This window comes from Mirounga leonina, unplaced genomic scaffold (assembly GCF_011800145.1).
Source record: "Mirounga leonina isolate KUSES-001 unplaced genomic scaffold, KU_Mleo_1.0 Mir_82, whole genome shotgun sequence".
NCBI lineage: Eukaryota > Metazoa > Chordata > Mammalia > Carnivora > Phocidae > Mirounga > Mirounga leonina.
The window spans coordinates 47139870-47154425 of NW_023270825.1; the positions used below are offsets into that span (position 1 = coordinate 47139870).

A 14556-nucleotide genomic window follows, 5' to 3' on the forward strand; every position below is an offset into this window, starting at 1 on the left:
TAAACAGGAGAAAAGCATCATCTGCCCTATCTAGCTCTCAGCTGTGAAACAAATGTATTTGATTCACTACAACTTACTCCTGTCATTTTTCCCCTTCAAATGTGCTTGGATATGCTTGGCCTAGCATTTGTCATAAAGCTCGATGGGCACTCAGGCCATGGGCCATATATATGTGTGTTCTTTACAGAATCCAAAGGCCTGGAACACAATGGTACTCAAAAATATAGCTGCTGCAGGGAAATTCTCTAGTGACCGAACAATTAAGGAATATGCCAGGGACATCTGGAACATGGAGCCTTCAGATCTCAAGATTTCCCTATCCAGTGAATCTAGCAATGGGGTGAACAAAGCCAATGGAAAGTAAGTTGTAAAATGTCTCTAGAAAAAAAAATAACTTCTTACTGGATTTAAAAACTTTCACAACATTCTGTGATTTTGTTTTGTTTTGTTAGCTAATAATCTAGTTAAGAATTCCTGGGAATTAGGAGGGAAAGGGTATGACTGTATTAGGGCTAAAAATAAAGTGCCAATTTACAAGGGCTACATGAGTGCCAAAACTTGTTATTTGATGGCCGATTGAGTAGCATGCTAGGACTTTCTCCAGGGCTATTCAAAAAGCTAGAAAATACTGGGAACTTTTTAATGCCATTTAAATTAACTAAACTAAAACACAAATTACTTAACTACATTAGAGTACCTTTCTTATACTGTTAAGTCCCAACCAAAGACCACCTTATTCACAGATATCCCCAGCATGTTTGGTAACCACACATTTTTAGATGGGATCCAAATTTTACCCAATTCTGAGACTCTACAATGAGGTTTCAGTTTGTTCCACAAAGTAGACTATGACAAGCTAAATGACAACTTTCAATAATGCCCAACATCCCTGCTTTCCCTTACTAAAATGGCAAGTGAATTGTAGAAATGTCAGTGACTTCAGCTCATCCCAGCAGCCCAGTACGATTTTACATGAAAAATATGCATCATGGGTGGTGTCTGGACCAAGTCTTCACTGCAGATTTCTGTTACTCTCAGACCTCATGCCCACTGCTCGCTCAGGAAATCTCTGCAAAAAAAGGACCTAGGTCAGCTCACATGCTTTTTCCACTTCCCAGTCTAAGTAAGCCAGAGCAGCCCTAATTGCCTTTAAGAGAAGGATAATCACATTTAGCAAAGCAACTCTTACCTCACAGTGTTTATTAGTGTAGGGCTTCTACAGAGGAAGTTGTGTTGGAAACCAGGGGGAAAGGTCACCATCTTGACCCTCTCTTTGTTCCTATACGCATTGCGTGCAATTTCATAGAGCTGTGCGGGACAGAAAGACCGAGACTCAAAGGCTGACCATCAAAGGTGGTGTTTTTCTAGTTTAATTTTCCTAAACGGTACACAAACAGTCAACTTGGGGAGTGAGTCCCATTAAGTCAGAGATAAGGGACTCCCCACCACCCATTCCCAACCCCCCCGGTGTTGGCTGCCTCTACAACTAAGGAACTAAAAACTGCACAGCTAACACAGAACGCTGACAGAACCTCATCCTTCTCCTGCCAACACCCTCCCTGCAAGGGATGGATGGACCCACTGTATTTGTCTGAAAGAAAACCAACTGCGTCCCATTTTTGGAGCTGCTCTGGGAGCGACTACATGGAGATTCCCCCAGCAGCCTGGGATCTTCTCTATACTTGCAGATCCACACGTACACTTGCCGACGAGGAACCAGGATCCACCACAAACACTCGTTCGGGCTACACAGCATAGTACACTGATGCATACTGTGTACACCAGGCAGCATGGCTATTTGGGGATGTAGAGAACCCTTATAACGTCAGAGACCCTCCTGTAGGCTCTAATCTCAAAGTCTGGCTAGACGAGAAATTGGTGATGGAAGTATGGTATGTTTCAGTCAGCACTGAGCTCTTAGTTTACCTTTTTTCCAAACTCCAAAGGCACCGTGCTGTCGTCCTCACCGTGTATGATGAGAAGGGCAGAAGACAGGAATTTAACACTAGGGACAAGTAGAAGAAAAGCATTCAGTTCAAAAATTATATGTTGGGATTTCTCTTCTTCTAAGTTAAAGCTTTAGCAAAACATGAGATTTGCCTCAAAATACAAGATCTCTCTGCCCTTCCTTCCCAGGAATGACAACTTCATATGTAATAAACTTCATATAGTCACTGTTTTCCCTTCCAGGCAAGATTCTCTCTCTTCTGTTTACTCACACAATTTAATTAGGTATTTAATTAATTTATCTCTGTATGATTTTTTTTAAATAATTAAGAAAAAATACTGAATTTGTACAGTTAAAAGAACCTTATCTTTTCCCTTATTCTACCTTATTTCATAATATCTGGGATATTTTAACTAAAAGACTATATAAAAAAAAACAACTCAAAATTCAAAAATAACAAGAACTACCACAGGACTAAAGAGAACTCTTTGTAGCAATGTATTTACTTTTCCCCATAAATGTATAGATGGACACACGATTAAGAGGTTTAATCAGCTTCCTGGTCAACCTCCTAGCTTGGTAATTCAGAGAGGCTACAGCATGAAGAAGACTTGTTCCTTATTCTAATAACTTTCTCAAACAATACTTCCTAAATTCTGATACCCATCCACCCCGTCACAATGACTCACTGTTGCTCCTGAGAAGGTTAGATCCCTCAAGTGTGTCGACATAAAGTACTGATAACATCCGCCCATTGGAGGAACTCTTAAATTCTCCAGCTGCGAGAGGCTAACTTGCCAAATTCTGATCATTGGACTTGCTGTTGGGTCAATAGGCTGAATGGTGGGTGGGTTTTGGTTACATGGGGAATAAGGCCTAGAAGTCAGGGATCCCCAAGGAACATTAGGCTAGACCTTCTCAGAGCACCTTTAAAAGATCCTGTAAACCCTAAGTCTACAACTCCCTTTATGACTTCAGAGAAAGTATTGAATTAGTGAAGTTTTCAAATTAGACATGAGGAAAATATCAAACAATAAAAATTTGTGGACACATTACCTCAAAGTTTGGTACCCATCTAAGAATTCTCATCTACCCGTTCAGCATGTCACATGATAGTTACCCTCCAGAATGGCATAGATAGAGTAATAATGGACATCTTTTCATCATTAGCTTACTTTTCATCATTAGGGAAGACTATTTTGTCTTTTCTCAGGGCATCCATAAGCGCACGGAAAAATGCTGGAAGTTTCCGGTAAATCTATTTTTTAAAAAAGAAAAAAAAAATTAAAACATGGCCTATATCTATGTCATTTGTTATGTTTTCCTACATGAACTATACTAATGTAGAGAGTAGCAACTTTCTACATATAATAAACTTTTTTAAGAACAAATCTCATGATTTTAAAAGTAAGTCATGTCATTGTAGGGAAATTGGAAAATACAAAAAGGAAGAAAGAAAAGGTGGTATATATATACAATGGAATATTACTCAGCCATACACACACACACACACCACCTCTTCTTCGTTCATTCATCAGTTGATGGACATCTGGGCTCTTTCCATATTTTGGCATCAAATTTTTGACTAATCAGAATATTCTGTTCAGTGACTAGACCAGTTAATTATGTTCACTGTAGAAGCAATTTTTAGATTATGCATATCACTGCTCCTTTACACAAGTGTGAAGAAAAAGAGTTTGGTGCTATTTGTATTTTAAAGAAAGATAGGAAGCAAAAACAACAAAATGTTAACAGTGATTATCTCTGGGTGGTGGGGATTATGTGTGATTTATTTCTTCTTTCATCCTTTTTGCACCACCTTGGCCTTTGAGGCCCCACAGAATCTGGCTGTTGCCTGTCTGTCCTCTCACTGAGCCCAGCCCTGTCCACCCTGCTGCCTTCTCCTGGAACACATCAGGCTCAAACCTACTTCGGAGCCCTCGCCTTTCTTTTCTCTCGGCTCAAGACCTCCAGATTTTCCCATGACAGCTTCTTGTCATGCAAGTCTCAGCTCAGATGATAGCTCTTCGAGGAAGCTTTCCCTACCGACCCCCCCAACACCCGACAGTCACTCCCTATCACACACAGCACTTCTCCTGAAAATCAGCTTATCGTGTACTCATCTCCTGCCTGTCTTCCCAGGAAGTATATATACTTCACAGGAAGTCAGGCCACAACTTTTTTATTCCCTGTAGTATTCCTAGAACCTAGGAAAGTTCCCAGTACCTAACAGACACTTGAATAAAGACTTAACTAAAGATGGAATGGATCTCCTGTGCAAATATCCCTGACATACACTATTAGCTATTATCTGTCATGTTCATCTTAGTGTGACTTAAATTTCATTCGGATTTTATTCCTTGGAATAGATTTGCTAAGAGAAAAGACCAGAAAAGTATTATATGTATTCCTCCGTTGTGCCTGAGAGGGGAGTGGGGAGGAAAGTGCTACATAATAAATGGGACATTGCCAAAGGAAGGAATTGGGTACAGCACAGGTAGGCTGGGGCCAGTTTAGAAAGAAAAGAATTCTATTCGTTGTAGAAGCAGTTTTTAGGTTATACGTATCACTGCCCCTTTATGATATGGAGAAATTAGAGTCAGCTGCTATAATACTTCATTTGTTGTAGTCTTCCACTATGAACTGTAGTAATACAGAGAATAGTATCTTTCTAAATAGAATGAACTTAAAAATTTGTTTTCCTGCTTTCAAAAAGTAGTTCATGTCACTGTAGGGAAATTAGCACAGAATAGGGAGGCTGGGTCCAGGAAAGACAAATGTCCGCTTCACAATTTTGGCATAGGCCTACTGTTTCCAGGATGCTTTCACGTTTTCATGGGAGTTTGTCTGGCTTGCATTTTTTGCATGGTTTCATGGCAGATGATTTGCATTCAGGTGCAGTCTGGAGATCCTAATACTGCCTCTCCTGCCCCTTTTCCTTTTTCCTTCTCTTACCCATAACTAAGGGCAAGATTCCTTGTTTTGTTTTCTTTTGTCTTTGTCTCCTGAATCTGCCACCCCTGGAATCAGGGCTCCTCTGAAGAAAATTCAATAAGAGAAACCCTTCAGCAATTCATCTCAAATTCCAAAGGAGTAAGAAGAAAGCAGGCCCAAGTCAATCTACCCCCATTATCCCTCATCAGCCAGAGGTGCCCCTTGAGACTCAGAGGTCATACCATCCCCTCCAGCCCAGACCACAGCGATGGGCTCCTAATTGGTCTTCCTGCCTCCTCTCTTCTGGAATGCCATCAAATAAGTACTCCTTAAAGACTAGTTATGTGAAATGTACTGTCACAAAGCTTCCATAGTACCACACAAGCTACTTAAAAACAAAGTAAGAAACTCCCATCCTGGCTGCAAGCCCATCCACATCTGGCCACAGTCTTTCATTCCAAAGGCTGCACACCTCCAATCCATCTGCCTAGAGTTAGAAGATGTAGGATTGAGTCCCATTTCCTCTTCTTATAGGGTGTGTGACAATTGGGCAAGCCTCTGAGCCGCCATTCCCCTCAGCTCTAAGTGGAGGCAATGATGCCAAACTCAGAGAGTTGTTACGAGGATTTAAAAGGATGATGAGTGTGCAAGATCTTTCATGGAAGCCTTGTATGACTCTCAGGTATTTTATAGCACATAGTTGCCCCACTCCAGCCATGTGCCTTGGCTCACACTGTGCCTCCTCTCTGTTTCCTAACTCCTCTCCCTTACCTTCAAGAAAGGAGCTTAGATCCTATCTCTGTAAGTCTTCACTGACCATACCTATGCACAAGACCTTTCTCTTCCCTGAATTCTTCCTACCCTGAAATTACTGTTCTGGGTCCTACCCTAGCACTTACCTTAGTCTGCTTAGCAATAGAAAAAGTGGGAAAAGGGAACATGTATTTGTTGAGTCCCCGCTAGCTGCTGGGTACTTTGCAATGATTATCTTACTTAATCTAATCTTCTCAACAACCCTAGGCAGTAGGCAGTATCAACCCCATTATTTAAAAATGGGAAAACTCAGAGAAGGGAAATAGTATTCTAAGATCATAAGTGGTTAGTGGCAGAAGCCAAATTTGAACCCAAATCTGTCTGGCTCCATAGCCCATGCTCTTTTTTCCACTGTGTCATGCTACCTTCCTATTTTGAGTAATGAAATTGATTCCAAAGTGACTTAATGGAAATCCCTGCCATTACTTTATATCCACCATTAATTTCCTATCTCTTCAACTGGACAGGAAGCTTCTTGAGAGTAAGGACCCATGCCTTTCACTATATTTGTATGTCTCACACCACCTACACTTCCTTATTTAACAGGAACGTTCAGGGTTATGGCACTCCACTGGTAATAAAAAGAGTTAATGGCCATTCAGTGCTTACTCTGTCCCAGGCGCTATTATAGATGCTTTTCATATACTAATATATTTAGTTATCACAGTAATCTGGAATAGATTATTTATTACCCCCATTTTATAGATGAGGCGATTAGAGCATTAAAAGCAATTAATCTGAGGTTATACAGCTGATAAGTGACAGCCCTGGAAATCAAACCCAGGAAGTCTGACACCAGAGCTATGGTTCTTAAAGACAGGGTGATAATACAGGACTCCTCTACTTCTAAACCATAAAGGTACCTATTAAACTGAGATTTCATGACATTTTAAATTAAATTCCAAACTTAAAAATACTGGAAGATTCCCCACTTTTAATAATAGAAGAATCATTACAAACCAAACCTTTTGCCCAAGACAACTAGAAAAGCTGGAAAAAATATATATGTGTGTGTGTGTGTGTGTATATATATATATATATATATATATATATTTTTTTTTTTTTTTTTTTTTTTTTTTTGGAAAAAAATATTTTAAAAACCTTTCTGTGAAGGTGTCAGAGACTTGCCAAGGCATCTTGAATGGTCTAGATCCCCGAGAGAAAGGAATGTCAGAGAGGTGAAAGTGACATTCGAGGCCACTTTTCGCCTTGAGACACAACTTGCAAGTCAGGAGAAAGCAAAAAGTAGAAGCAAAGGAACACAAATAGAAACAGATGACACAAATAGAAAAAAAAAAAGAAAGTAGATTTAAACCTAAATATATCATAATTTCATTAAGTTAAATAGACTACTGCAATTAATAGAGAAAGCTTGTTGGAAACGAAAACAAAACCCTACTATATGCTGCTGACAAGAGATATGCATTAAATACAAGAATTCAGAAAAGTTTAGAGTCAAAGGATAGAAAATTATATATTATGCAAACACTATTCAAAACAAAGATATATTAATATCAGGCACAAAGCTGACTTTAAGTCAAGAAGCATTTTTAATCAAAAGATATTTCATAATGAAAAAAGGATCAATTTACATGGAAGATATAAAATTACATTATTATTCAATGTATGCTTTACACATGTATAACATATGCTCAAAAAAGCTAAAGCAAAAATTGACAGAACTAGGATAGAAATAAACAACACAATCATGGCAAGGTATTTTAATACTCGTCCCTGCGTAACTGATAAAACAACCAGTCAAAAAATCAGTGCAAATATAGAAGAATTGAACAGCATGATTAACAATCTTTACCTAATTGATATATATAAGAACACTGCACCAAAAACAGAACATATTCATTCCAACATATGCCAAAATTGACCATATGTTGGGACATAAAGCAAGTCTGAACAAATTTAAAAAACTGAAATCATACAGAGAGAAATCTCAGATCATGGTAGAATTAAGCTAGAAGTCAATAGCAAACATAATCAAATCCCCAAATGTATAGAAATTACAAAATACAATTTTAAATAACCCATAGGTCGAAGAAGTCATAATATTATAAAATATTTTGAACTAAATGATCATTAAAATGCATTTGAAAACTTGTGTGATCCATCTGAAGAGTGGCTTCTGTAGAGTATGCCTTTGTGCATAAATTAGAAAAGAGGAAATACTGAAAATAAATTACCCAAGTACCATCTCTAGAAATTTTTTAAATAATAAGTTGAATCTAAAGCAAATAGAAGAAAGGGAATAATAAAGGTAAGAACAGATAATAAAACAGAAAGCATTCAATATAGATAATCAACAAAGTCTGAGTTGGTTCTTTGAAGAGACTAATAAAATTAATTCTTGCTGTAAATGTTGGCTGTGCCCCTTCTCCTTAGCTTTGGACAACAGAAGCCATTGCCGTCAAAGTTATGTCACCCTCCCTCAAACTATTCTCTGACCCTGCAGATGGCAGAAACAACCACCACCCCCCTACAGTTGACTCAAAGCTTAGTCCCATGTGGATTAGGCCAAAGCTACACTTCACCAGAAGTCACATCTTGTTCTGCTCTTTCCCCATCCCTATCCTACAACCCTCCTTCAAATGACCTTGCAGGTTTTGCCTTTAGAGCACTCTCTCAGTAAATCACGCACATCAAGTCCTTGCCATGGGCTCTGCTTATAGGAGAACCTGACCTAGGGGCGCCTGGGTGGCTCAGTCGTTAGGCGTCTGCCTTCGGCTCGGGTCGTGGTCCCAGGGTCCTGGGATCGAGCCCCGCATCGGGCTCCCTGCTCGGCGGGAAGCCTGCTTCTCCCTCTCCCAGTCCCCCTGCTTGTGTTCCCTCTCTCGCTGTGCCTCTCTCTCTGTCAAATAAATAAATAAAATCTTTAAAAAAAAAAAAGAGGGAACCTGACCTAAAACTAAAATTAAGAAAACCTTAATCAATCAATCAAAATAAACTTATAAATACCATGTTCATAAATTGGAAGATTCAATATTAAAAAGGTATCAATTTCCCCAAATTATACATAGACCTAATGCAATTCCAATCAAAATCCTGGGAAGTTTTTTATAGAAATTGATGAGTATATACCAAAATATACATCAAAATACAAAAGATCAAGAATAGTCAAGACAAATCTTGAATAAGAAGAACAAAGCTGAAGAACTTACACAGACAGATATAAAAACATTATAAAGCTACAGTAATTAGGGGCGCCTGGGTGGCTCAGTCGGTTGAGCATCTGACTCTTGATTTCAGCTCAGGTCGTGATCTCTGGGTAGTGAGATGGAACCCCGCTTTGGGCTGCACACTAAGTGTGGAGCCTACTTGGGATTCTCTCTCTCTCTCTCTGGCTCCCTCTCCCTCTGCCCCTCCCTCCATTCAGCCTCAATGTCTCTTTTAAAAAAAAAAGCTATAGTAATTAGGAGATGCAGTATTCATATGAGAATGGACAGATAGATAAGGGAACGAAATGGGAATCTACTAACAGAACCATATACATTAAGCCCTGATATATTCAAACACTAGCACTGCAGAATTGGTAGGGAAGGTTTGTTTAGTAAATGGTACTAGACCAAAACTGCATATCCATATGGACTTCTACTTCCTACATACAAAAATCCATACCTGTAGGTTATAGCTCTAAATGTAAAAGATAAAACAATTTCTATAAGATAGCATAGAAGGGTATCTTCATAATCTTTGGTACCCAGAGTTTTATTAAACAGGACACTTTTCTTAAAAATATTAACCATGAAAAAATAATTGATAAACTGGCCCACATTAAATCTAGGACTATTTCTTCATCATAAGATATCATTAAGGGAGTAAAAGGCAAAATGAGAGAATATACTTGCAATACAAACAGTTTTCCAATGACTCATCCTATGAAAAACTACAAATAAAAAAGACAAAAGCATGAACAAGTATCTCACAAGAGATATCTAAATGACTAATAAACACGAAAAAAATGCCCAGCTTCATTAGTCATAAGGGAAATACAAATTGAAACCACAATGAGATCCATACGAGGGTAAGGATGTGAAGCAATTGGAACTCTCATACACAATAGGTGGGAGAGTAAAATGGTTAAATCACTTTGGAAAACTGTTAGGCACTCTAATCACTAAAGCTAAACATATGCATATCTTACTATGCAGCAGTTCCATTCCTAGGGTATACTCACTCCGGTGAAATATGTACCATGTTTGCAGGATACATGTTCAAGAGCATTCATAACAGCAGTGTTATTAATTACCCCAAATGGAAAGCAACTCAAATGTCCATAAACAATAGGTCAATAAATTGTTGTATATTTATACAATGAAATACTATATAGCAATGAAAATGATCAAACTACAACTATACCTCTTGTGTAAAATCCCACAAATACATGTTGGTTGAAAAACATAGAATATATCCTATATAATTCTACTAATTATATAAAGTTCAAAAACAAAATTATATTGCTTAGAGATGCACACATAGATGGTAACACTATAAAGGAAAGCATGGATATGATTACCATAAAACTCAGTCTAAGGATTACATCTAAGGTGAGGCTTATTGAATTGGGAAGTGACATGCAGGAGACTTCTAGGGGGCTAGTGATGCTAATTTTTGGACTTAAATGTTAGTTACATGGATGTGCAGTTCATAATTATTAAGTCATATATTTTCCTATTATGTTAAATTTTAAAATTAGAACAAAAGTACATGGATTGTACCTGATTTATTCCTACAAGTTAGTGAATTTATTAGTAATTACTTAGAGTAATACAATAGATGCTCAATTAGTGGCTATCTTAAAATGAATACTTAATTGTCTAAAACCAATTGAAAGTGTTTCATTATCTCAAATTACTCAGCACTCAGTATTTTCTATTGTTGAGGGGATTTCTGTATTGAGATGGAGTTTATAGTATGGCATTATTCTAGATTATGTGGTTCTGTGAATTAGCTGTCCTGGGAAGTGATGAGCTACCTTCTCCTGAAATAGTTAAGCAAATTCAGAAAGTTTTGTGATGATTTGTTATTTAAAAAAAAAAAGATTCTCAAAGTAGGCAGTTGTATTAAAGTACCCTTAAAATACCTTCTAACGTTAATCAACAATTTAAAATTTTGGGTCATGTATCCCCTCTGAGAATCCTATCTCTTTCTCTGGCTCACTGGCTAACATTTATATGATGGTATGTCTATAAGCAGTTGAGCATTAGGCATGGGATGAAATTATGATAATCTACACAACAGATAAAAAAAACTAGATCTTGTTGCCCAATTCTTTAAACTTTATCTTCTTGGAAAGATTGTGTTCTCTACTTGGGATACTGTGTAAAACCCTTTGGCAGCTTCCTTGAGTTCTCTAAAGCCTTTTTTTTATCATAAAATAATGATAAATATATGGCTTATAATCATAGGGTTAAAAAGGATGTATGAGAGGCATGTTTTCACTTTAAAAGGGAAAAATAATAAACTAAATCAAGTCTATTTTTAAAAGTACATGATAAAAGTTACAGTTAAAGGAAGAGGGGGGAAAAAAGCTCTGGCTCTTAATAAGCCACTATCTCAACCTATTAGAAGAAATAAAAGAACTACAAAATCCAAAAGCCATCGTGCCCTTCTTCAATAGCAACTGGCTAATGACCTGTCTCAGGTTAGAATAACTTAGAAACATACAATACTGGTTAAGAAAAGGAAAACGGTTAATAAGCATAAGTGTGTGGAAACAGCCTACACTTTCACATCTTATGAAGATGATTCAGAGACTCACCTTTAACAAGGGATAATTAATACTTGCAACCCATATGTTGGTAAATGGAGACTCCAGGATAATAGCGTCAACTGGGAATCCTTGAAAATAATAAAAAAGAAATAACTCGGCTATCATATTTAAATACTACCTTTCCTAAATAAGGAGTCCTCAAGGTCCTGTACATGAACTACCTGAACCAAAGTTATTTGTGAAGCTTTTTAATAATGCAAATTCCTGGACTCCACACTAGACTTGAATCAGTCAGAATCTCAGGGGCGGGGGGGAGTGCATTTTTTTTTTTTTAAGATTTTATTTATTTATTTGAGAGAGAATGAGAGAGAGAGAGCACATGAGAGAGGGGAGGGTCAGAGGGAGAAGCAGACCCCCTGCTGAGCAAGGAGCCCGATATAGGACTCGATCCCGGGACTCCAGGATCATGACCTGAGCCGAAGGCAGTTGCTTAACCAACTGAGCCACCCAGGCGCCCGGGGGAGTGCATTTTTAATGGGCACCCCCACCCCAAGAGATTTCTATGCACATGATTGGAAATAGATCAACAAAGATCTAGATATTGGCATTATTCTATATGGACTTTAAAATAACTTGTAAATAATCAATTGTACTATAGTAAAATACTTGTTAAAATTTTAATATTTAATAAAATTTGATATTATGTAGTGAACTGTGTAATATGTCAAAAGAAAATATTTAAACTAAAGCACAAGGAGAAAAATGTCTGGAAAACCCAGGAAACAACATTGGAGACATACAGGACATGGGAACAGACCAAAAAAAAATACATATAATTATAGTCCTGGGGGAGAGAAGATGAAAAATGGGGTAGGCACAATATTTGAAGATAAATGACCAATTTTCCAAGATGCATGAATATCAAGCTAGAGTTATTATGGTACTATGAACCCCAAGCAGGATAACTACTAAGAAAGCCACACCTAGGAAAATCACAGTAAAAATGCTGAAAAACAAAGACAAAAAGAAAATCTCAAAAATAGCCAGAAGAAAAAGTAATTATCTTCAAAGGAGCAGCAGGACGACTGGAAGCTGACTTCCCAATGGAACAGTGAAAGCCAGAACAAAATGAACAACGTCTTCAAAGTGTTGAAAGAAAATAACTACCAACCAAGAATTCTATGCCCAATGAAAATATCCTTCAAAAACGAAGGTAAAATAAAGATATTTTCAGGCCAAAACTGAGGGAATTCTTCACCACAGATAGGCAGAACAAATATCCCAAATGGAAGCACAGAAATGCAAGAAGTAATAAAAAGCAAAGAAAAGGGTAAATCTAGATATTGACTTTATAATACAAGAGCAATAATGTTTTATGGAGTATATAATATAGAGAAAATTAAAATACATGATAGCAAGAGTTCAAAGTCAGGGATGTAAATGGAATTAAAGTGTCCTAAGGTCAATGCATTATCCAAGAAGTGAAGTACTCATTTATGTGGGAATTTAGGTCAAATAATACTTGTCAACACTGTGCAGAAAGTGTGCAGAGAGAGCTGTGAGAGCTTAGAGGAGCAAGAAATAATGTCTGCTTTATTTCCATAATTAATTAAGACTGTGGATAGCATGTGACTTGCTTTAACATGTTCACATAACTCACCCTGACCAGTATTGACAAGCTTAAGATACAACTCAAGAGATGACAAGCTTTTCATGTACATCGCTATCACCTTGTCCTATTCACAGAGATGCTAATTCATGAAAACAGCTAGGATCCAGGAAACCTGTGTTTATAACAAGCACCTCTAGGGAACCTGAGACAGGCAACGCTCAGAACACTTTGGGAAACACGGACATAAATGTCATGGAAGACGGGCGGCTGAACGCAAGTCCTGCTTGTTACTTCATAAAGGATGTTTTCCTCTGCCATAATCCAAATTACTCCGCAGGAACATTTACTTCACGAGAAGGGCTTTTTCAAGGGGAATTTTAACTCTTCCTGAGTATTTATTGTTAACTTCGTGGCCTTGAAAGGCAACTGTTGTTTTATATTAAATAGAAAAAAGAAAGTGTATTACACGATCAGAGGCTGTCTGAGGTCAGGGGGCCTTAGGTATCTCTGTGTTCAGAGTGTGATCAACGGTCCGCAGGCTCTCTTTACTTCCCCACCGCGAGCCAAGACATGCCACACGGAGGCATTTTACAGTACCTTTCTCTTCTAGTGCTTTTGCAGCATTTGTTGCAACTCTGTAAAGCAATGAAAATTAGTACATATGTAAAGCAGGGACTTAACAGGTAAACAGTACAAAATGCAACATCTGATAGGAGCATCTAATGAAAGCGCTGGGGCCCTCTGGTAGGACCAGAAGTACAACTTTGCATAGGACTTCAAGGGGTTCCACTGGCCCCAAATCAAGAATCCTTTCCTTTAATACTCTCAAGGAGTATTGGAATGGGCTTCAGTGTCCTAGATAACCACAGAGCTACACCCTCACCCTCCCTTGCATTACGACCGGCTCGCTGAGATGGCACCGGCTCTAACCACGTGTGGGATGTGAGGGAAACCAGAGCTCCGCCTCCTAGCTCAGTGTTCCCTCCTCCGCGCATCACTGCCTCTGATGACACTAAAGCCCCAAGCGCTACCCTCCCCCAAGAAGCCATCTTCAGACTCCACTTACCCTGTACCCAGAGAGTGGCCCCAGAGACACACAGGCGTGGTGCCACTTCTCGCCTTGGTCCACTCATAGACACAAACAGCATCTGTGGTCAGCCCCTCCTCCGTGGGCTCACCCGTGGAGTCCCCGTACCCTGGTGGTAAGGAAAGGCGGGCACAGCATCACTATCTCCAAAATGAGGGCCATCAAGAGCCCTCCTGCTTACTGAAAAGTCTTTACCTACTGCTCTTAACATACCTCTGTAGTCCACAGACAGAACATGAAAGCCACCATCGCTCAGCACCTAGATGACAAAGGAGAGGTTATCGTCTTAATTGTAAACCGAAAAGGTGGTGTAACCTCCTCAACACTTGCATAATCCTCATTGTGATGGTTTCCTACGCAGGGAATAGATGGAATCTGCTGTTTGACCTCAAACACGAGAAGGTCAGACTCAAGGGGAAAGAAGGGAGGCAGGAGGCAGA

General features: G+C 38.6%; 1 protein-coding gene across 8 annotated transcripts in view; it reads left to right on the plus strand.

Annotated features, from left to right (window-relative positions):
- The window catches only part of PYGL (glycogen phosphorylase L), a 61193-nt gene that overhangs the window by 35692 nt on the left and 10945 nt on the right, over positions 1 to 14556 (plus strand). For 5 of the 8 annotated variants that reach the window (XR_004677029.1, XR_004677031.1, XM_034992801.1 and 2 more), the window contains exon 19: positions 188 to 360. Coding sequence is in view for 6 of the 8 variants with exons in the window: in XM_034992801.1 (XP_034848692.1) it covers positions 188 to 360 (173 nt within the window). In the remaining 2 variants the exon portion in view is untranslated. Of the gene's footprint in view, positions 1 to 187; positions 361 to 3780; positions 6685 to 14556 lie in introns of those variants that run through there. The other 3 variants (XM_034992799.1, XM_034992800.1, XM_034992802.1) reach the window with 2 other exon arrangements.